The sequence below is a fragment of the Mobula hypostoma genome, chromosome 13 (assembly GCF_963921235.1).
Source record: "Mobula hypostoma chromosome 13, sMobHyp1.1, whole genome shotgun sequence".
In the NCBI taxonomy this organism is placed as follows: domain Eukaryota; kingdom Metazoa; phylum Chordata; class Chondrichthyes; order Myliobatiformes; family Myliobatidae; genus Mobula; species Mobula hypostoma.
This window is the reverse complement of record NC_086109.1, coordinates 60580340-60605043: the sequence shown is the minus strand read 5'-3', so window position 1 is coordinate 60605043 and position 24704 is coordinate 60580340. Positions and strand designations below refer to the sequence as shown.

Sequence of the window (24704 nt, the reverse complement as noted above, 5' to 3'; positions counted from 1 at the left end):
TTTCTTCTCTCCTTTCTTTCCTCTGCCTTTTATCTTTTTTTCTGTCTCCTTTTTTCTAATGAGGGGAGATGGTCTTGGGATAGGTTTTTTTTTCCTGTCGGACTTATTAATGTATTTCAATTATTTTTTTCCAATATGTATTAATCATTGTATTAATTGAGTCCTTAGATTTCTTCTTTAAAAAATTGAAATATATATAACAAAAAATAAAGGTAATAAAGAAGGACTTGAATTAGCCAATCAATTGAAACAATTAGATCAAAAATATGCTATAGCTCCAGACCCTGTTTTATATAAAAGGCGTGTTGAAGTTAAAATTAAATATGATCTTCTGTTAACATATCCAATTGAAACTCAACTTCTTAAAGATAAAACTCAATTTTACATTCACAGAGATAAATCAAGCAGAGTATTGGCCAACCAATTAAAAACTTCTGTAGTTAAACGACAAATTAAAGAACTTTGCAAAACTAATAATGATAGGAGAACTGATTACTCTGAAATAAATGATGCCTTTAGAGAATTCTATTCTAAACTTTATAGTTCTGATTCCCCGAAAGTATGTAGGTATGTATTAGTAGACTTGATGTTTCAATCCCTATGGTAAGTCGGCACTCTCGATGTTGGTAGTGGGCTTGGAGTGGTGGCAAGGAGGGAGGGTAGGTACGTCATCGGGATCATCAGGTGGGCACCCTCCTTCTTTGACGTTTCATTGATAAGCCTATGATGTTTCCAGAGGGCTCAATGGTGCTACCTGGCGTCCCAGGTACACCCCCTCAATTCCATACCCTCCTGTCTTCATCTTGCAGCCCAGTTGTTGTCTTTCCTTTGAAGAATTTTCTAGATCAGTTAAATACCCCTGCACTTTCTGCAGATAATTACAAACAGATGGATCAACCCATTTCTTATGAAGAAATCGCCGAGGCTCTATGTTCATTACACTTGGGGAAGGCTCTGGGTCCAAATGGATTTTCTGGAGAATTTTATAAGGCTTTTTCTTCATTAATTATACCACAGTTACACTTAGTCTTTTTGGATTCTTTCAATTGGGTAGTTTGCCTCAATCTTTTTATGAAGCTTCTATTTCACTTATCCTAAAAAAGAACAAGGACCCAACTGAATACTCTTCATATAGGCCAATTTCATTACTCCATGTTAAAATACTAAAATTCTTTCTAAAGTTCTGGCTCATAGGATTGAAAATATTTTACCTTCTATTATTTCTGATGATCAGACTGGATTTATTAAAAAATGACATTCCCATTTTAATATACACTGTGTATTAAATGTTATTTACTCTCCTTCTCAGGAGATAGCGGAATGTGTGATATCCTTAGATGCTGAGAAGGCCTTCAATCGGGTTGAATGGAATTATTTATTTAATACCTTAGAAAAATTATATTTTGGACCAGATATTATTCAATGGATTAAATTATTTATCTCCTTCCGCTCAGGTTCTTACTAATTTTCAAAATTCCAAACCATTTAAACTTCACCGCGGAACTAGACAAGGTTGTCTGTTGAGTTCTTTGCTCTTTGATTTAGCTTTAGAACCCCTTGCCATTGCTTTTCGAGAATCTAATGATATCTGTGGTATTTTAAGGAGAGGTATCACCCACTAAATCTCGCTTTATGCTGACGATATATTGCTTTTTATCTCTAATGTTGAGACCTCGTTACCTTGCGTACTTTCTTTACTCTCCCATTTTAGCCAGTTTTCAGGATATAAATTGAACCTACATAAGATTGAATTATTTCCTTTAAATAATTTGGTATCAATTAATACTAATCTCCCTTTTAAATTTGTAAGGAATCAATTTACTTATTTGGGAGTAACAATCACTGAGAATTACTAACACCTGTTTAAAGAAAACTTTCTTACTTTATTGAACCATGTAAAAAAGATATTATTAAATTGGTCACCTCTTTCAATATTGTTGATTGGACGCATTAATTCTATTAAAATGAATATTATACCTAAATTTATACATCTTTTTCAGGCTTTACCCGTTTTTATTCCTAAATCTTTTTTGGACTCTCTTGAATCTATTTTATCCTCCTATATATGGAAAAATAAACATCCTTGTTTAAATAAAGTTCATCATCAAAAACCTAAGAAGTCTGGCTCAGCCTTACCTAATTTTAGGTTTTATTACTGGGCAGTTAGTATATGATATCTTACATTTTAGCTATATTATATTAATCATGTAGACTGTCTGGTATGGGTTTCTTTAGAAACTAACTCTGTTAATAAATTTTTTATTATTTCTCCTCTTGGATCCTCACTTCCTTTATTTATAAGTAAACTAACTGATAATTTAATAGTTAAACATACTCTGAGATCTGGATACAATTTAGAAAACATTTTGGTTTATTGAGGTTTTCCCTTTCTAGTCCCATTTATTCTAATTTTTTTAAAACCCTCCATGAATGATTTAGTTTTTAAAGAATGGGACAGGTTGGGTACTAAATGTTTTTGGGATCTGTTTGTTGGAAGAAATCTTTTTCTCATTTGAGCAATTGTCAGCTAACTATAGCTTAACCAAAATTCACTTTTTTAGGTATCTACAAATCAGAGACTTTCTAAGATCTCAATTATGCACATTTCCTATAAGCTCAGATAAGAACTTAATAGACGTAATTTTTAATTTGACACCTTTTCATAATGGTTCAATATCTAATATTTATGGTATGTTTCTGGAGATGAGGAATGTTCCTTTAGACAAAATTAGGAATCTCTGGGAACAAGACTTATCGACGTCAATATCTGAGGAAACTTGGAATGAAATTTCTTAACTGGTTAATACTGCGCTATGTGCTCACCATTCCCTCATACAATTTAAGGTGGTACATAGAGTCCATATGACTAAAGATAAGCTATCTTGTTTTTATTCGGATATATCTCTCTACTGTGACAGACGTAATAATGGAGAAGCTTCATTAATTCATATGTTTTGGACTTGTCCATGTCTTGGAAAAATATTGGAATGAATTTTTTCAAACTTTTTCTTTTACTTTTCGAAGTCAATTTTAAGCCTAATCCTCTGATGGCCCGATTCGGTATTGTTGCAGGACAAGGTATCAAGCTGAACACATCTGATTTCCATATTTTGGCCTTTAGCTCTCTTATAGCTAGGAGGGCGCTTTTGTTTAAAAGGAAAGATGTTTTTCCTCCTACTCATACTCAATGGTTATGCGACGTTATGTCATGTTTAGGTTTAGAGAATATTTGTTGTTCAATTTCTGAATCTCATCAAGACTTTCAAACATTGTGGGGACCCTTTCTGAATTATTTTCAAAACTTTCAAAACCCTCAATTCATTATTTAAATTTAGATGTTGGCTATTATTAATTTTTATTATACGAGGAGGCATTTTACCTTTTTTTCTCCTTAATAAACAGCTTCAGTCTTGGAGGGGACAGACTTTTTTTTTGTAATAAATTAGTATATTTCAATATAACTATTGAATAACACACATCAAAGTTGCTGGTGAACACAGCAGGCCAGGCAGCATCTCTAGGTAGAGGTACAATCAACGTTTCAGGCCGAGATCCTTCGTCAGGACTAACTGAAGAAAGAGCTAGTAAGAGATTTAAAAGTGGGAGGGGGAGGGGGAGATCCAAAATGATAGGAGAAGACAGGAGGGAGAGGGATGGAGCCAAGAGCTAGACAGGTGATTGGCAAAAGGGGTATGAAAGGATCATGGGACAGGAGGCCCAGGGAGAAGGAAAAGGGGGAGGGGGGGGAAACCCAGAGGATGGGCAAGGGGTATAGTCAGAGGGACAGAGGGAGAAAAAGGAGAGTGAGAGAAAGAATGTGTGTATATAAATAACGGATGGGGTATGAGGGGGAGGTGGGGCATTAGCGGAAGTTAGAGAAGTCAATGTTCATGCCATCAGGTTGGAGGTTACCCAGATGGAATATAAGGTGTTGTTCCTCCAACCTGAGTGTGGCTTCATCTTTACAGTAGAGGAGGCCGTGGATAGACATGTCAGAATGGAAATGGGATGTGGAATTAAAATGTGTGGCCACTGGGAGATCCTGCTTTCTCTGGCAGACAGAGTGTAGGTGTTCAGCAAAACGATCTCCCAGTCTGCGTCTGGTCTCGCCAATATATAGAAGGCCACATCGGGAGCGCCGGACGCAGTATATCACCCCAGCCGACTCATAGGTGAAGTGTCGCCTCACCTGGAAGGACTGTCTGGGGCCCTGAATGGTGATAAGGGAGGAAGTGTGAGGGCATGTGTAGCACTTGTTCCGCTTACAAGGATAAGTGCCAGGAGGGAGATCAGTGGGGAGGGATGGGGGAGACGAATGGACAAGGGAGTTGCGTAGAGAGCGATCCTTGCGGAAAGCGGTGGGGGTTAGGGAATGAAGTGCTTAGTGGTGGGATCCCGTTGGAGGTGGCGGAAGTTACGGAGAATAATATGTTGGACCTGGAGGCTGGTGGGGTGGTAGGTGAGGACCAGGGAAACGCTATTCCTAGTGGGGTGGCGGGAGGATGGAGTGAGGGCAGATGTACGTGAAATTGGGGAAATGCGTTTGAGAGCAGAGTTGATGGTGGAGGAAGGGAAGCCCCTTTCTTTAAAAAAGGAGGACATCTCCCTCGTCCTGGAATGAAAAACCTCATCCTGAGAGCAGATGTGGCGGAGACGGAGGAATTGCGAGAAGGGGATGGCATTTTTGCAAGAGACAGGGTGAGAAGAGGAATAGTCCAGATAGCTGTGAGAGTCAGTAGGCTTATAGTAGACATCAGTAGATAAGCTGTCTCCAGAGATAGGGACAGAAAGATCTAGAAAGGGAAGGGAGGTGTCTGAAATGGACCAGGTAAACTTGAGGGCAGGGTGAAAGTTGGAGGCAAAGTTAATGAAGTCAACGAGCTCAGCATGCGTGCAGGAAGCAGCGCCAATGCAGTCGTCAATGTAGCGAAGGAAAAGTGGGGGACAGATACCAGAATAGGTACGGTATCTCTCAGGATGCTTTTCATTCCAGGATGAGGGAGGTGTCCTCCTTTTTTAAAGAAAGGGGCTTCCCTTCCTCCACCATCAACTCTGCTCTCAAACGCATCTCCCCAATTTCACGTACATCTGCTCTCACTCCATCCTCCCGCCACCTCACTAGGAATAGGGTTCCCCTGGTCCTCACCTACCACCCCACCAGCCTCTGGGTCCAACATGTTATTGTCCGTAACTTCCGCCACCTCCAACAGGATCCCACCACTCAGCACATCTTTCCCTCCCCCCCCCTGCTTTCCGCAAGGATCGCTCCCTACGCGACTCCCTTGTCCATTCGTCCCCCACATCCCTCCCCACTGATCTCCCCCCTGGCACTTATCCTTGTAAGCGGAACAATTGCTACATATGCCCTTACACTTCCTCCCTTACCACCATTCAGGGCCCCAGACAGTCCTTCCAGGTGAGGCGACACTTCACCTGTGAGTCGGCTGGGGTGATATACTGCGTCCGGTGCTCCCGATGTGGCCTTCTATATATTGGCGTGACCCAACGCAGACTGGGAGATCGTTTTGCTGAACACCTACGCTCTATCCGCCAGAGAAAGCAGGATCTCCCAGTGGCCACACATTTGAATTCCACACCCCATTCCCATTCTGACATGTCTATCCACGGCCTCCTCTACTGTAAAGATGAAGCCACACTCAGGTTGGAGGAACAACACCTTATATTCCGTCTGGGTAGCCTCCAACCTGATGGCATGAACATTGACTTCTCTAACTTCCGCTAATGCCCCACCTCCCCCTCGTACCCCATCCGTTATTTATATACACACGTTCTTCCTCTCACTCTCCTTTCTCTCCCTCTGTTCCTCTGACTATACCCCTTGCCCATCCTCTGGGTTTTTACCCCCTCCCCCTTTTCCTTCTCTCTGGGCCTCCTGTCCCATGATTCTCTCATACCCCTTTTGCCAATCACCTGTACAGCTCTTGGTTCCATCCCTCCCCCTCCTGTCTTCTCCTATCATTTTGGATCTCCCCCTCTCCCTCCCACTTTTAAATCTCTTACTAGCTCTTTCTTCAGTTAGTCCTGACCAAGGATCTCGGCCTGAAATGTCGACTGTACCGCTTCCTAGAGATGCTGCCTGGCCTGCTGCGTTCACCAGCAACTTTGATGTGTTTTGCTTGAATTTCCAGCATCTGCAGAATTCCTCGTGTTTGCATTTAACTATTGACTAACCTACATGAATACAGGGTAATGAGATTGTTATTATGAATAGATATAATGTAATTGGTAGGTTTTAAAATCTTTTTTGACCTTTTACATATACTTCCTTGTACTCTGTATTCTTCTATGTAGAAACTAATAAAAATATTGAAAGAAACATCTCTGAGAGGGCAAATCAGATGCCATGGCTGACAGCAGAGTTCCAGGCACCGCTGAGGGATCAGGGTGCCCCCTTCAGTTTGGGGAATAAGACTGCTCTATGGTCAGCAAGAGCTGCATTGTCCCACAACATCAGGAAGGCAAACAGGATTAATTTACAGCCGTTTCTGTGACACCAGAGATAGAAGTGCATATGGCAAAGCATTCAGACCTGCATGACAATGACAGGGACACATCTCTTACTGATAAGCTTTTATACACTGTTTGATGCACAGAATGATGTACCAGCGAGGAAGATCCCCCTTCCTCCTGGAGGTGCAGGCACTCCACCTGGCCGTAGCTGATGTGAGAAGGGGTTCAACCCATGTAAAGCAACAGGTCCTGATAACATACCTGATTGGGTGCTGAGGGACTGTGTAGCCCAGTTACCTGAGGTTTTAACAGATATCTTCAATATCTCTCTGGACTGTTCATGCAGTCTTCAAAGTAGCTATCATCAGCCTGGTGCCCAAGAGGGTGACAGTAACCCGTCTTAGTGACTACTGTCCTGTGGCAGTGACCTTAACAGTAACGAAGTGCTTTGAGTGGCTGGTTTTGGATCACATTAAATCCCATCTTCCTGCTAGAATGGGCCTTTTCCATTTCCTTATCACCCAAATTGGTTCACTAACAATACCATGGCCTCTGCCATCCGTTCTGTCCTGTCCTGTCCTGTCCCACCTGGAAAATGGTGCCTCATAGATAGAGTGCCTATAAAAAGTATCCCCCCACCCCGCCCCAGAAGTTTTCATGTTTTATTGTTTTACAACATTGAGTCACGGTGGATTTTATTTGGCTTTTTTTGACACTGATTTACAGAAAGGGACTCTTTCGTGACAAACTGCAAACAAATCTCTACAAAGTGATCTCAATTAATAACAAATATAATACACAAAATAATTGATTGCATTAGTATTTACCCCCTTTAATATGCCACACCAACTCATCACTGGTGCAGCTAATTGGTTTTAGAAGTCATATAATTAGTTAAATGGAGATCACGTGTGTGCAGTCAAGATGCTTCAATTGACTGTAGTAAAAATACATATCTGGAAGTTCCATCTGCTGGTGAGTCAGTATCCTGGCAAAAACTACACCATGAAGACAAAAGAACACTCCAAGCAACTCTGCAAAAAGATTATTGAAAAGTACAAGTTAGGAGATGGTTACAACAAAATTCCAAAGTCACTGAATAGCCCTTGGAGTACAGTTAAGTCAATCATCAAAAAGTGGAAAGAATTTGGCACAGCTGTAAATCTGCTTAAGAGCAGGCTGCCCTCAAAAACTGAGTGACCATGCAAGAAGGGAACTAGTAAGGGAGGTCACCAAGGGACCTATGACATCTTTGGAGGAGTTACAAGCTTCAGTGGCTGAGATGGGAGAGTGACAAAGAGAAAGTCACTGTTGAAAAAAACTCTCATGAAATCTCAACTAGAGTTCGCCGGAAGGCACGTGGGTACTCTGAAGTCAGCTAGAAGAAAGTTCTATGGTCTGATGAAACCAAATTTGAACTTTTTGGCCATTGAACTAAACGCTATGTTTGGCATAAGCCAAAGACCGCACATATCAAAAACACACCATCCCTATTGTGAAGCATGGTGGTGACTGCATCATGTTGTGGGGATGCTTCACTGTAACAGGCCCTGGAAGGCTTGTGAAGGTAGAGGGTAAAATGAATGCATCAAAATACAGGGAAATACTGGAGGAAAACTTAATGCAGTTTGCAAGAGAACTTCGACTTGGGAGAAATTTTGTTTTTCAACAAGACAATGACACCAAGCATAAAGCCAAAGCTACAGAGCAATGGCTTAAAAACAACAAAGTTAATGTCCTGGAGTGACCAAGTCAGAGTCCAGACCTCAATCCAATTGTTAGTCCGTGGTTGGACTTGAAAAGGGCTTTTCGCTCATGATCTCCATGCAAGCTAACTGAACTTGAGCAGTTTTGTAAAGAAGAATGGGAAATATTGCTGTGTGCAGATGTGCAAAGCTGATAGAGACCTATCCTCACAGACTTAAAGCTGTAATTACTGCCAAAGGTGCATCTACTAAACACTGACTTGAAGGGGGTGACTACACGTAATCAATTATTTTGTGTTTTATATTTGTAATTAATTGAGATCAAATTGACACAGCAGAGTCATTTTCTGTTGATCAGCATAAAAAAAAAAGCCAAATTAAATCTACTGTGATTCAATGTGGTAAAACAATAAAACATGAAAACTTCTGGAGGGGTGGGTTGAATACTTTTGTACAAGGACTGTACATGTTTACGATTGAATGATGCTAGGCATAGTTCAAGCATCATCTATAAATTTACCAATGACATCACTGTTGCTGGCAGAATCTCAGATGGTGATGAGAAGCAAAATAGGTCAGCTGGTCAGGTGGTGTTGCAACAAAAACCTTGCACTCAACATCAGCAAGACCAAGGAACTGATTGTGGATCAGGAATGGGAAGTTATGCGAACACACACCAGTCCTCATTTAGGGGTCAGTAGCTTTCAGTTCCTGAACATCAACATCTCAGAGGATCTGCCCTGGGCCACCATTTGATGCAATCACGAAAAAAGCTGCTATACGTCATTGAGAGTTTGAGATTTGGTATGTCACAAAGACTCGAACATATTTCTACCGGTCGACCACGGAGAGCATTTTGACTGGTTGCATCTAGTGTGCAGGTGCTAATATACAGAGGGTTGTAGACTTGGCCGGCTCCATCACAGGCGCAGTTCTCCTTGTCATCGAGGATATCTTGCAGAGATGATGCCTCAAGAAGGCAACATCCATAATTAAGGAACCTCGCCATCTAGAACATGCCCTCCTCTCGTTACTACCAATAGGGGGAGGAACAAGAGCCTGAAGACACACACATTGTTTTAGAAACAGCTTCTTTCCCTCTGCCATCTGATTTCTGAACGGTGTGTCAACCCAATGGCACATTACCTTCCAATTTGCCTTTTTCATTATTGATTTACTTATTTATTTGCATTATAATTTATAGTAGTTTGTTATGCCTGCAAATGTACTGCTGGCACAAAAACAACACATTTCATGATTTGAGTTAATAACAATAAACCTAATTTTAATTCTGATTCTGTGGGAATGAGGTGGACATCAGAATCAGGTTTATTATCACCGGCATAGGATGTGAAATTTGTTAACATAGCAGCAGCAGTTCAATGCAATAGATAATCTAGCAGAGAAAAAATAATAATAAATTAAATAAAACATAATGATAAACAGGTAAATCAATTATGTATATTGAATAGATTATTAAAAAATATGCAAAAACTGAAATACTGTATATTAAAAAAAGTGAGGTAGTGTCCAGAGCTTCAAAGTCCATTCAGGAATCAGATGGCAGAGGGGAAGAAGCTGTTCCTGAATCACTGAGTGTGTGTCTTCAGGCTTCTCTATCTCCTACCTGATGGTAACAGTGAGAAAAGGGCATGCCCTGGGCGCTGGAGGTCTCTAATAATGGACACTGCCTTTCTGAGACACCGCTCCCTAAAGATGTCCTGGGTACTTTGTAGGCTAGTGCCCAAGATGGAGCTGACTAGATTTGCAACCTTCTGCAGTTTCTTTCGGTCCTGTGCAGTAGCCCCTCCATACCAGACAGTGATGCAGCCTGTCAGAATGCTCTCCATGGTACAACTATAGAAGTTTTTGAGTGTACTTGTTGACATGCCAAATTGCTTCTAACTCCTAATAAAGTATAGCCATTGTCTTGCCTTCTTTATGACTACATCGATATGTTGGGAGCAGGTTAGATCCTCAGAGATCTTGACACCCAGGAACTTGAAGCTACTCACTCTCTCCACTTCTGATCCCTCTATGAGGATTGGTATCTGTTCCTTCATCTTACCCTTCCTGAAGTCCACAATCAGCTCTTTCGTCTTACTGACGTTGAGTGCCAGATTGTTGCTGCGGCACCATTCCACTGGTTGGCATATCTTACTCCTGTATGCCCTCTCGCCACCACCTGAGATTCTACCAACAATAGTTGTATCATCGGCAAATTTGTAGATGGTATTTGAGCTATGCCTAGCCACACAGTCATGTGTATACAGAGAGTAGAGCAGTGGGCTAAGCACGCACCCCTGAGGTACATCTACCTGAAGATGAAGCAATGCCAGACCACGGGTAAAACAAGAGCCAGCCAGGCAGCCCTTGAGCAGCACAGTGTGGCAGCTAGTACAAAGGTGGCTTCTCGGCACCAGAGACACGGGTTCAGTCCTGACCCCAGGTGCTTCCTGGGTGGAGTTTGCATGTTCTGCCTGCTTTCCTCTGGGTCTCCGTTTTCCTCCCACAACCCAGAGATGTTTAGTAGGTGCACTGTAAATTGTCCCCTAGTGTATGCAATTTGTAGAATCATGGGTCCATTGAGGAGAGTGTGTGAAGAATTAAAAGCCGAATTAGTGTACAATAAGAGGTGGATGATTGGTGTGGACATTCTGGGCTGGTGGGCTTGTTTTCCTGATGCATCTCCCTGTGAATCTACAACTTATCCTATATTCTCATTACAGGCAAAAGGTTCAAAGGTTCATTTATTATCAAAGCATGTATCTACATGCAACTTGAAATTTGTATTTTCCAGATAGCCACGAAAATGAGAAAGAATATGAAAGTTATTCAGAGAGAAACATCAAACACATTCCCGGTACAAAAACAAATGGCATCTTGATCATCAACCCAGCCCCCAAAACCCCCCTTTCCCAACACAGGAACATTGGCCCCCGAAAACAACCCCTCCCCTGCACAAAAACTAAGAGAATACTAGCAGAACATAACCCCCAAACACCCGCCCCTTCACAACAATGAATAGTTGATTAAAAACAAACAGAGAATATAAAAACCATGAGTCTGAAAAAGTCCACAGTCTATAAATGCAGAACCACGATACCATCCTACGATATCACTGATATTCGTCGAAAGAGGGGGACACCATACGAGGCAGAGAGGCATACCGCCTGCCACAGTGAGCCACACAGTGACAGGCCATTCACAGACTCTTTCCTGGGGGGCGATCAAAGGGAAAGCAGTCAGTGCTGAAACTCTTGCTTGCCTTCTGCCTTTCCCTCCGTGTCTCAATCGGCGATTAACGGATGCTTTAAACGGCAAAATGGAGTCAAAGTGTCTCGAAGTTTCTTTGCATCGAGGCTGTCTGAGTACACGCTCGCTTCCTGGAATCTTCTTGAAGACAGCAAAATGCTGGATCACTTAAATGATCTTCAAACTGTAAATCGCAGGCACTAACAGTCCCAGAAACCCATTTAAGGTGAAAGCTAGAAGATGTTGACTGAGGGAGTGTTGTATACTGGTGCCATCAAACAATGTTAGAATTGCTTCAGACCAGCTCCAGCTTCAGCTCCTTCTGCAGCCACAATGCAAGTTGTATATCACTCATTGACTGCAACGGTTAATTGAGTACATATGCATGGATTTCATGTACAATATCCCTTTCCTGGCAAAGAGCCTTGAACACAAGAAGCTCTCATCAGGAAACATGAAACCTCAAGTCTATTCTTTCCTTTCAAAAGTTCTGGATATCAGCTGTTGTGGAGCAGGCTGTAGTAGCTGGAGGTTAGACCAGGATGAGCAAGTCATTGAAGAACTACACTCACAGGGTGAAGAATCTGTTCCCTAATGCTTTCATTCTCTACATTAGAAAACTAGTTTGTTGGCAAGTCTATTTGAAAGAATTAATGAGCTGCGACAGGCAGTGAAGAAAAATGATGAAGTGAGGGAATATAAAGTGCTGCAGAACAGAAAACTGTTGGTAGATTCAATCGGACTCTTGCCTTTCCGCCTGCTTTTTCTGGTGCCTCAGACATCAGGTTTCCTGAACTCCTTACTGTTGACAAAGTGTTTTTAAAATAACTTCACTTATTTTAAAACTGTGTTAAAGAGTTTCTGCACAATCCCACAAGTAGCAGAGATGCAAAAATTGTCAAAGTCAGGGCATTCCAGTGCCATCGGTTATTAGAGGTGCGTCTGGTTATCATATTGTACTTCCTCTGATCTCTAGATGGTTGGGACCACAATACATTTTCTTTCCTCTCTTAGAGAGTTTCCTTCACTAACTGCTCCTACACCCTTACTGATGAGGCCAGGAGGACACATTTTTCAGCTATGTTCTCCTGAAGGTGTTGATTCAGAAAAAACTGTGCAAACCGATTACCCCCTGATTTATTCCATCACCATTTATTTCCCTTGTGTAACCTACCCACTGTGTTGCCAGACTACCTGAGATGCATTTCTGAAGAGACTGTAGACTATAGGAGCAAAATTCGAAGGTTCATTTAATTATCTAAGTATGTATGCAATACATCTCTGAGATTTGTCTTCTCCAGATTGCCACAAATAAGAAAAGCATAGAAGTAGTTGAAAGAAAGACATCAATACCCCCCACCCTCTAGTTGCAACCCCCCCGCATAAAAAGATAAAGAAACAAAAGCTCGCAAAGCCCAAACACCCCCAACGCCCCCACACACGAAAACTAACAAATCAGAACATCAAACCCCAAACTCCCAGCCTGCCAGTCGGCAGCAAGAGAGAATGGGCAAGAACACAAAAGAAACATAGAACTGAAAGAGGCCAATATGAACTACAGTCCAATCCATAAATCTCAGAATTTCGATAACATCTCCAAGAGCATCAGGACCCAGCTGACATGAACCTCCAAGAGAAAGTTGGGTTATTCAGCTCATCAGGTCTGCTCCACCATTCAGTCATGGCTATTTTTTGTTAACCTCATTTTCCTACCTTCTCCACATAACCCCTGCCAATCAAAAACCTACCAATCTCTGCTTTAAGTACACCCAATGATTAGGCCTCCACAACCCCTGTGGCAACAATTTCTATGAGTTCACCACCTACCAGTTGAGTAAATTTCCCCTCGTCGCTGTTTTGAAGAGTCATCCCTTTATTTTGTGCTCCTAGTCTCTCCTACTAAAGGAAACATGCTCTCCTCATCCACTCATTCCAGGCCTTTCAATGAAAGATTCAATTTTTGTAGAAAGTTTTCCACCAAGTAACTAATGAGAAACTGAAGTCATTCTGTTCGGTGGCACAATCTCAGTTACTTGGCCACTGATTCTATCAAGGATGGAATAGATCAACTAGCTGCGGACTATCATAACATAGCATAACATCACTGATGGACAAATTTTTGGGAGAAATCCAAGAGGCAGCAGGAAACAGCATTGGGAAAGGACACATGGCAGGCTGATCAAAGCCCATAGGATTGAAATGAGAATTAATTAAAATTGGCTCGGTGGGCTGAAAGGAAAAGCTAATAGTTGGCATGTGTTTAGAGACTTGGGGTTCTATGAAGTGGGACTTTGGAAGACAGTTTTGTGATATAGATAAATGATTTGAACTTAAATTTTGAGGCCATGATAAACCATTTCCCAGGATGCAATGAATGACATTGTGGAAAAAAGCCTATGAGAGAGGAGAGAGGGAGAGAGAGAGATTGGATTTTGGATATTAGAGGAGCGGAGGGATATAGGGTTAGTGCAGGAAATCAGAATCAGGCTTATTACCACTGACATGTTTTGAAATTTGTTGTTTTGCATTAGCAGTAGGCTGTAGGAATAGCAATTACTGTAAATTACAAATAGTACAAAAGACAAATAATGAGGTCGTAGTCAAGGGTTCACGAACTGTTCAGAAATCTGATGAAAGGAGCAGAAGAAGCTATTCTTGAAATATTGAGTGTGGGTCTTGAACCTCCTCTCCTTCCTCCTCCAATGACAGTAACACGAAAAGGGCATGTCCCAAACAGTAACAGTCTTTAATAGTGGATGCCTACTTCTTAAGGTTCTGCCTCTTGAAGATGTCCTCGATGGCGAGGATGGTTGTGCCTATGATGGAACTGGCAGAGTCTTCAGCACCCCTGCCACCTCTTGAGATGCTGTGCATTAGAAGCTCCATAACAGACTGCGATGGAACCGATTAGAATTCTCTCCAGTCTATATCTGAAGAAAATAGAAATTTAGAAGAAGTGACACTGCGGTGAAAGTTCAGACATGATCTTACTCAATGATAGAGTAGCAAATGTGTAGACTGACCCACTCTTTTCAGGTGCTGATGAACCTTCTGGGCAGGTGTACAAGTGGCAAACAGAATTTAAACTAGAGGTAGTACATTCAGAAAGGGCCAACAGGGCACAATGGATGGTAGGATAAGAAGGATACTGGGATGCATATGCACATACTCCTAAAGACAGCAGGACAGGTGTTACCTGGTACGTTATATGGTTTTGATTCTTATGGGGTCTTGATATGTACAAATGAAGCAAAACTCAAAAGGAGCAGGAGCAGGCCATTGAGATATTCAGTAAGTCCAAGGCTGATCTTTATCCTCTTCATCAGTCCCCTTATACAATAAGGTGGACTTCTAACCACACAATGTGGCTTTGCACTTCATTGCCTGCCTGCACTGTACTTTCTCTATAACTATATCACTTTATTCTACATTCTGTTTTGTTTTCTCTTGTCCTACCTCAGTGTACTGATGTGATGAAATGATCGGTATGGATGGCATGCAAAACAAAGTTCATCACTGTACCTCAGTACTTGTGACAATAATAAACCACTTTACCAAGCTATCTCAGTGCCACTTTCCTATACTATTCCCATACCTCTATCTTCTTTGTAAATATGGAGAACCCTATTGTAAATACACTCAGCAACTGAACCTCTGCAGCCCCCTTAAGTAGTAAATTTGAATGATTCTCCCCCACCCCACTGGAATAATAGTCCTTCGCCTCAGTCTTGAACGGCCAACCTGTTATTTTGAGACCCTTTATTTAAGATCAGTTCAGGTATCTAAATGGAATTTAAAACTGGTCTCAGTTAGAATGACTACAAATCTTCTAGAATGTTGTAAGTTCTCATTTGGTTTCTAATAAAAAGAACGTTGTCTTATCTGAAATAGTGTAAATGTAACTTTAGATCCACAAATGTGGTCTCTGCTGCCACCTCAGTTTGGAACCAGTTAAGTATGGTAGTCACATGATTATCTCATGAAAAACTTGATGAATAACAATCCCCCCCCCCCATATTTCCTACATTGCACTTAATTGTTTGTTCAACAGTTTATGGGTTCTGGGTTCCTGGAAGGGACTATATATGTCCACATCCTTCTCTCTGTCCTTCAGGAACAGAGGTTCAGTTGTTGAGTATATTTACAGCAGAGTTCTTCGTATCTGCGAGGGAGATAGAAATATGGGCATTAGTGCAGGAAAGTGGTACTTGGTAACTTGATAAAGTGCTTTATTATTGTCACAGGTACAGTGAAAATATCTTGGGATATTAATGTTCTGTGCCACTTCTGTGAAGTTTTTAGTCTTCTTGCCTGCTGGAACCTGTGCGTTAGTGCCAGGAACGTACTCGCACACAGCTAGTGGTTGTATAATGTCTTACAAAGTTATGACGGGAGCACCCAGAACCAAACATCATCTTGAAGAGGTTCTGAGACTGAAACCTGCGAAGCAGCCGAATAATGCCCAGAAGGTAAATTTTTCTTTCATTTTGTGCTCCAGAAGAGACAGATCTCTCTGCAAGCCTCATAAATCCAGCTCTTCATCTTCATGTCTGAATGGAGTCATCCTCCAGAATCGGCTATCCCATTGCTCATAAGGTCTGATAGTTAAGAGATACTTGAATCTCGTGCTGGTTGGTGGTCATTGGAGGTTGGTTATTGGTGACAGTTATTGGGCAATGCATATTGAGTCATGTCATTTGGTGGTGGTATTTGGATGAAGGCCTTTGGGTGATGACTGTTGGATAATGGGTAATGGTTGATGGTTGCTGGCTGGTAATTAGCAAGTTCTGTCCATCAGCTACCTAATGTTTCCTTGGCTTAATTCATGACACCATTTTGCCAATGGACCTCTTAGTTGTGGTTATGTTTAGATTTGCAATAGATGTGAAGGGGAACTCAGAAGTTGTTTTCTGTTTAGTAGAAATACTAAGGGATCTGTATGGATAGAATTAAGTTAATTTTTGAGTATGTCTAATAAAGTGATACAACAAGTCCCCGCCTCTGGGTTGTGGAGATTCCAATCACTAGTGACCAACCAACAATATTATTGTTTATGCATATTTGTAATTATTCAGATTTATAGATGTTCTTGGAGAATGGGAAATTGTATTTAAGGGTGTGATTATTGTTTTTGTTGATTGGTTTAATGACAGATTGGAGATATGACATAGATCTCACATCTAACCATAGAATCTCCTTTTATTTCAGCATACGATGTGCTCTGGTCTCTGGTGTCTGGTGGAAGAAGACTTACCATGCAAAACAAAATTGGATCCTCCGCTAGATGGGACAGAGTGTGGTGTTGACAAAGTGAGTTAAAGACCAAAAGTGCTCCATTAGATTTAGTATTGCCATGTATTTGTGTGAGAGAGCCATAGATTTAACATTAACCTGTCACTCCCTGCCACTCTGTTCCAGAAAGCCTGGTAAGGTGGATATAGAGAGAACAAACTACGTGTTGTTCAGAAAATTATTTTCCCATCTGATTCTTCCCTCGTTTCTTGCAGAATCTCTTCCGTTGCATCCAGCTCTAGTTCCTTCTGCTTGCTGTTCTGTTTGAGAGAACATGTCTATGCCTCTGTCATCCCTCCCACTTTCTGGAGCACTGTGCTCATGGCTAGTGATCGCCATCCGCCTGAATCATAGACTATAAATTGACATTTTTTTCTCACAAATTGCTTCTAACACCTGCTCCCATCTCCTCCCCCATGTAGCTTCAATGATTGCCGGTTTCTCACCTGATCATGAACTAAAAGAAACTCTGTTTAAAAAGAGTTTCTGTTAGGGAAAGAAGAGCTCCAATTGAATTAATAGTTGAAGTTGAAATGATGGTACTTGCCTCCAAAACTCAGACGATGAAAAACAGATGTTCTTTTTTTTCTGTCCATTGGGCCTGCTGGCTCTCCCAGTGTCAGATCCCAGCTCCTGCCTCTCAGTCCAAGTCACAGACATTTTGTGCAGAAATAGGCCTTTTGGCCCATCATGTTCAGAACTACCCTTTATGCTCATCTGCACTCATACTATCTGCCTGCATGAGGAGCATATCCATCTCTGCCTTGCTTATTTAAACACCTTTCAAAATCTTACTTAAACATCGTAAATATATCCAACTCCATGACTTCCTCTTGCAGTATGTTCCAGATATTGACCACTCACTGATAAAAAAAACAACTTTCTCTTCAGATCCCTTTTGAAATTCTTACCTCCCAGCCTTTGTTTTTAGTATCCCTACCATGGGAAGAAGATTTTGACAATCTGCTCTATTTCTGCCCCTCAGAATTGAAATATTCTTCTCAACTGTATATTATGTTTTCTTGTGAATGTTCGCTCAGACTTGGCACTCAGGATTTTCTACCTGGGGTCCTGGTGGCAAAATGCCCACAGAATACATAGTTTTGTGGGCTTTTTCACAAAACTTGACCAAAATTCAACACAAGAAACTACAACAGTAATGCTCGTGAATCAGACCTGAAAAATAATGTAATTGGTGATTAAAACTTTCAAATGTTGTAGGTTTGCAAGAAAACAAGGCATTCCCTTGTTAGTAATTTCTACAACAATGGGGTAGAAGAATTGATTAGTACAATGCTATCTACTTTAGTTTTTAAATGGCTGCAGTGCAGGTGGCCGAGGTAATAACTCCCTCCTAACAGAATAAGAGGACACTTGCTTTCTCTGGATGCAGAGACTACCAAACCTGTAAAAAAGATTCTGGCTGGTTTGAACGAACTTAAAACCATAGAATGGTGGTAAAATCTCAACAGGTCAGGCAGCAGCTGTGGAAAGAGAAACAATCAACGCTTTGGGTCTGTGACCCTTTGTCAAAACTATTTCAAATTTACATTAACTGCAGTTTATTTGACTTTCATCTGGATATGACCCAAGGTATTTACACTCAGTGTTCTGCTATTTATTAAGTTTCACCCAGATTGACCCATTATTTGTGAAAAAAAACACCATGCAAACTGCAGGCTGTAACCTCTTTGGACAGTAACTGTAATGATGAACGTTAAATACATCAATATGGCGGTGTGTGTACGAAAGGGGAGAGGGTAGCACTTGGAAGTGATTCTACTTGTTACGAGCCTCTGCCTATAGTGCAATCTATTCCAGTGATTTTCTGCATCTCCACCCTCAGTAACATGAGCTGATTTAAACCTTTGCTGAATGTGCTCTAACTCACAAACAATCTTGTTCAATCAGTAAAATGTTATTCTTTGCCTTAATATTACCTTATATGTCAAACCTCTGAAGAATCTTGGACCAATTTATAATAGCAATGGTACTTGTTAAATGTAATTGTTCGAGTGCTAACAGTTGTCTAAGATATTAGGAGTGAGTGGTCTGGAACAGCAGGAGGTAAGAAGTGCAGAGTCCAGGCAATAAATTAGAAGGTTACACTAGTGAATTATTTTAAATTATTTATTATGTGAGGATTCTAAGGGATTTGAAGATTAGTTCTCAGCTGCAGGTGCTGATGTGATGATCCAGCATATTAGTATGTGGGAGAGGGGGAACCTCTCTTCACCAGAACCCACCTGAGATGATCACACAGGCACCCACCCTCCCACCGTCTTACGCTTGGGCTGAACAGCAAGGGAATGAAAGGGTTACCGTATGAGGAACATCTGGCAGTTCCTGGGCTGTATTCCCTGGAGTTCAGGAGAATGAGGGGGGATCCCATAGAAACATTCAGAATGTTAACAGGCCTGAACAGATTAGATATGGCAAAGTTATTTCCCATGGTAAGGGATTCTAGAAAAAGAGGGCCTGACTTCAGGATTGAAGGACGTCCATTTAGAACTGAGATGCGGAGAAATTACTTTAGTCAGAGGGTGGTAAATCTGTGGAATCTGTTGCCACGAGCGGCTGTGGAGGCCAAGTCATTGGGTGTATTTAAGGCAGAGATAGATAGGTTCTTGATTAGTTAGAGCATCAAAGGGTATGGAGTGAAGACAGGCGAGTGGGGATGACTAGAAGAATTGGATCAGCCCATGATTGAATGGCGGATCAGATTCGATGGGCCAAATGGCCTACTTTTGCTCCTATATCTTATGGTCTAAAATGAAGAACATGTGCTGATGTTTGGTTATTTGTACTTGCTCCACCTTTCTACAAAATCTTAGCCTTAGCTCCACTTTCCTGCCTGTTCTACATAAACTTGAACTTCTCTTTAGACCAAATACCACTCTGTATTTGGCTTGAATATATTTAGTAATTTAGTCTCTTGCAGCTTCCTGGGTAGAGAGTTCCAAAGATTCACAAACTTCTGAGAGAGAAAATTCCTCCTCATCCAGTGTCAAGTGAAGTTATGTAATGTTTATTGTCATTTAACTACTGTCAAATGAGAACATTAGAACGTTTTTGACAAGAAAGCTTGTGAGGCAATGAGACAACAGTTTTCTGGACCAGGCTGTAATGCACAGTAGTACACATAACACACAATAGCTTAGGAAAATAAGGATAAAATCTACAGATGAATTACACATAACTAAACAAACTAAAGTGCATTAATTAAAAATTGCCAGGTGACTCTGCCACTTTCTGGAGTGGCCACCCACAGACAATAATGAACGTGTTGGAGAGGGTGATTGGGCAGACAAGAGGCATTGTTTTGACCTAATGCACTAGTGTTTAATACTGAAGATCTGGAAAATTGAGAATTCAGAAGGTGACTGGCTGGAAAGTTGTTTCCCAAGGAAAGGAATTGCCGCAAAGATAGACAGCCACAAGAGTTTGCAGATGCTGGAATCTGGACCAACAATCAATCTGCTGGAGCTGAGCGTCTGTGGAGGAAAGAACCTGGGACCAATCTATAACAGCAATGGTACTTCTTAAATGTAATTGTTGTAATTTTAGAGAGGTCACAGAGGAGATTTATCAGGATGGTGTCTGGTCTAGAGAACATGTCTTACGAGGAGAGGTTGAGCAAGCTAATGTTCTCTCCTTGAGCAAAGGAGGATGACAGGTGACATGATTGTGATGTATAAAATAATAAGATAAATAGAGTAGACAGGACGGAAATGGCTAATATGAGAGAGCATAATATTAAGGCAATTGGTGAAATATATAGGGAGAAGTCAGTGGTAGGTATTTTACATAGCAAGTGGTGAACGCATGAACCACACTGCTTGTGGTGGAGGTAGAGGCAGAGGCATTAGGGAGATTGAAGAGTCTCTTAGATCAGCACATGGATTAAAGAAAAGTGGAGGGCTGTGTAGAAGGGAAGGGTTAGATTAATCTTAGAGTAGGTTAGAAGATTGGCACAACATGGTAGGTCAAAGGGCCTGTATTCAGCTGTACTGTTCTACACTCAGCAGCCACGTTATTAGTTCCACCTGTACACATGCTCATTAATGCAAATATCTAATCAGCCAATCACGTGGCAGCGACTCAATGCATAAGAGCATGCGACAATGTCAAGAGGTTTAGTCGTTGTTCAGAATAAGGAAGAAATGTGATCTAAGTGATTTTAACAGTGGAATGATTGTTGGTGCCAGACGGGGTGGTTTGAGTCTCTCAGAAACAGCTGATCTCCTGGGATTTTCACGCACAACAGTTTCTAGAGTTTACAGAGAATGGTGCAAGAAACAAAAAAAAATCATGTGAGTGCCAGGTCTGTGGGCAAAAATCCCTTGGTAATGAGAGAGATCAGAGGAGAATGGCCAGACTGGTTCAAACTGACAGGAAGGAGGCAGTATCTCAAATAACCACGCATTACAGCAGTGGTGTGCACAAGAACTTCTCTGAATGCACAACATGTTGAACCTTGAAGTGGATAGGCTTCAGCCAGCAGAAGACCACGGACATACACTCAGTGGCCACTTTATTAGGTACAGGAGCTACTTAATAAAGTGGTCACTGAGAGTATTTCAGTACTTGTGACAATAATAAACCAATTACTGATTCCAATTCAGTCCATATTTTTGTAATACGTTGTGTCATAGTGTCATACAGCACAGAAGCAGGCATTTTGTCCCAGTGAGTCCACACAGACCATCAGCCACCCATTTATACTAATCCTACATTTTATTCTCCCTGTATTCCCATCAACTGTCCCAGATTCTCCCACTCACCCACACATCAGGAGCGATCAGGAGTGGGTGTGTGCTACAGTGAAGCAGTGTCTCGACCAGCTCAGCCACTGTGTCAGTCCTCTCAAGGACAATTTCTGAACTGGAAATCAAGGAGCAGAGTTTAGTGCGGGATTGAAGCCAGTGGCTCTGTGTTCTACCCACTGCAGGGATGTTTTGTTCATTTGTTACAAGATGTAGCACTAGGAGCAGGAACGTAGGAGCAAAAGAGCTGCCACTGAAGAAGAGTTGGGTGTGTTTTGCCTAAGAACCAGGTTCGTGACCTGGAGGTGGGATGCCCTTTTTAACCCGTTCCCCATCTCGATACCAGGCAGAGCCACAGTGCCAGATGTTGGGACAGGCAGCCGCTGCCCAGGGCACCGCCCTCAGAAGTTTATTCCGCAACGTGTGGTGTGGAAAGAAGTGTCCTTGTGCTGAACTCTGCCTCCCTCCCTCCAAATCCTCCAGCAATGAAAATGCAGGCTTCCAAGTGTTTGAATAACTTTTAATGCAAACCCTGAGGCCCCTGTTCCTGTGCTTTGCCTGTCTGACCCTTGCTGAACCCATGCCAAGTACAGTCAAGGTTCACTGATGTCTTTTTAGAGGCCTGTTTAAGGTGAAATTCTGCAGCTGATGTAACGGAATCAAATGTAAGTTGGGTTTCACACATAGGACTATCTTTGCTGAGGCACAGCTTGTCATGCTTTTGATGGCAGAAGTCATAGGGGGAGAGAACTGGTGCTCAGAGATTTGAGGGTCCAAGCCCCTGAATTAATAATAGCCAGCAGAAAGATACAACAAAATAATTATAAATGTTAATGAAATTTTAAGTCCTGCAGACTGGAACTTAAAGGATGGAATGCTATTTTACAACAAAGAGCTCGGGGGGAGTCATTCCTAGAGCTCAGACAGAGAAATGGTTCAGTTTTGCTTTGCAAAGGAGTTTCATGTAAAATTTGAAAATGAACCATCATTGAATCAAATTGTGAACGAGAAAATCTGCAGGTGCTAGAGATCCAAGCAACACTCACAAAATGCCAGAGGAACTCAGCAGGCCGGGCAGAATCTATGGAAAAGAGTACAATTGATGTTACAGGTCAAGACCCTTCAGCAGGTTCTCCAGTCCTTGCTAATGGGTCTCGGCCTGAAATACCGACTGTACTCTTTTCCACAGATGCTGCCTGGCCTGCTGAGCTCCTACAGCATTTTGTGTGTGTTGCATCTTTGAATCACTGGGATTTGGAGTTGGGCAGCAGTGTGAGAAGAGCACAAGTTACTTAACACCAGTTCATACAAACCTGAGTCCTCACTGTAGAATGCCTCTTTTTCAGTTCTCATGAATGTCTTTCTTTGGGAAATCATGGGCAACTCTATCTCATTCCCATCTCCTGAACTGCTGACCCTCAGGACTTTGGTGGTGCCAGGCAAGGAGATTTTTTGGATTAGGGATATTGATAACCAAACATATCTGTATTTAACATTTTGCACATTGCCCTGCATTATAATAAAAATCCAGTGAACCCAGTGAGTTTAAGGGAGGCAGAAATTATCCTAGAGACTCCAGGTCCCAGTTCCAGTTGCAAACCCACTCATGTTCCTGAGCTCTAGCATCCAGTCATGTATCCGGCCCACCACGGCTGTACACTGGACCCCTAACTCACATTACAAACAACGGGATCTCATTGAAGCCTACTAGAAACTGAAGAGCCTGGATAGAGTGGACGTGGAGGGAATGTTTCCATTAGTAAGGCAGTCTAGATTCTGAGGGTACAGCCTTAGAATAAGGAGGTGTTCCTTTAAAACTGAGATAAACAGGAATTTCTTCATTCAGTGGATGGTGAATCTGTAGGATTCATTGCCACAGATGGCTGTGAAGGCCAATCATTGGGTATATTTATTCAGAGTTTGATAGGTTAATGGGCGAAATGCTGGTAAAAGGAATTAGCTTAGATGGGGCATCATGGCCCGCATGGATCAGTTGGGTCAAAGGACCTGTTTCCAATATTCTATGGCTCCATAGTGCTAGGTTTTTGGTTGGTAAAGGAGTTGAGAGTTACAGAGAGAAGGCAGGAGAATGGAGTTAAAAAGGAAATTGGCTAAGACTGAATGGTGAAGCAGCCTTGATGGTCTGAATGGTCTAATTCTGCTCCCATGCCCTCTGATCTAATGAGTGAGCCAGAAATGCCAAGCAATTGAATGCTTGGATTGTAATCCAGTTTGACTCCATGTGGAAAATGAAGAGAATAAGGGGGGATTTGAAGGAGGTATACACAATTTTGAGGGGTATAGATAGGGTAAATGCAAGCAGGCTTTTTCCATGAGGTTGGGTGAGACTAGAGCTAGAGGTCATAGGTTAAGGGTGAAAGGCAAAATATCTGAGGAACCCAAGGGGAACTTCTTCACTCAGAAGGTAGCCTGAGTGTGGAATGAGCTGTCAGTGGAAGTGCTGGAAGCAGGTTGAATTTCAGCATTTAAGTACATGAATAGGAAGGGTATGGATGACTGTGGTCCAGGGATTTGGCGGAATAGCGGTTCAGTATGATGGACTGCAGGGTATACTTCTATGCTGTAGTGCTAAATGAGCCTATGACTCTCGGAAGGGCTTTCCTGCACTAAATGTTGGGAAAATAAAAGCCAGTGCTTTCACCCCATAATCCAAACCCTGTTCCACGGTTACCGTTTGCATCCCTCACCTTGACCACTTCCCAACATTCCAGTACCCGCTTGAGATGTTTCTTGAATCTGCCTATTGGCTGTTTAATGATCAAATTTTTAAATTGCTTTGCACCATTTTTTGCCTCTGCATCAAGGGTTTGTCCTTCAAGAAAGTTGTATTTTCTGGGAAGAGATCAGCATGAGATCACCAGAAAGGTAACAGAAGCACAGAAGATCGAATTAGGTAGCAAAACTGAGGCTGTCCTCAGGAGTTTAGAAGTTTGATGGGTGATCAAGGTGACAGTCACTAAGCTCACTGGCTCTAAAGTGACTTAGAATGGTTCTGAAAGGTGCTAAATATATCCAATTCTTCATTAGGTTTTTGGCTTTAGAAAAGGATTTGATGTATGTGGGCCTCAGCAGATGGCAAGAGCAACTATGAGGAGAGAATCAAAGCTAGAGCCAGACTATTTCACAGTGAAACCCAAAAACGTGTTTGGCCTTGGAAGACTGGACTTGGTGTGCCAGCAGTTCAGAGATCAGC

At 41.8% G+C, this 24704-nt stretch overlaps 1 protein-coding gene across 3 annotated transcripts in view; it reads left to right on the top strand.

The window, feature by feature from the left end:
- The window catches only part of adamts17 (ADAM metallopeptidase with thrombospondin type 1 motif, 17), a 435095-nt gene that overhangs the window by 268205 nt on the left and 142186 nt on the right, over positions 1-24704 (top strand). For all 3 annotated transcript variants that reach the window (XM_063065786.1, XM_063065788.1, XM_063065787.1), the window contains one exon: positions 16641-16742. In XM_063065786.1, coding sequence (XP_062921856.1) covers positions 16641-16742 — 102 coding nt within the window. The remainder of the gene's footprint in view (positions 1-16640; positions 16743-24704) is intronic.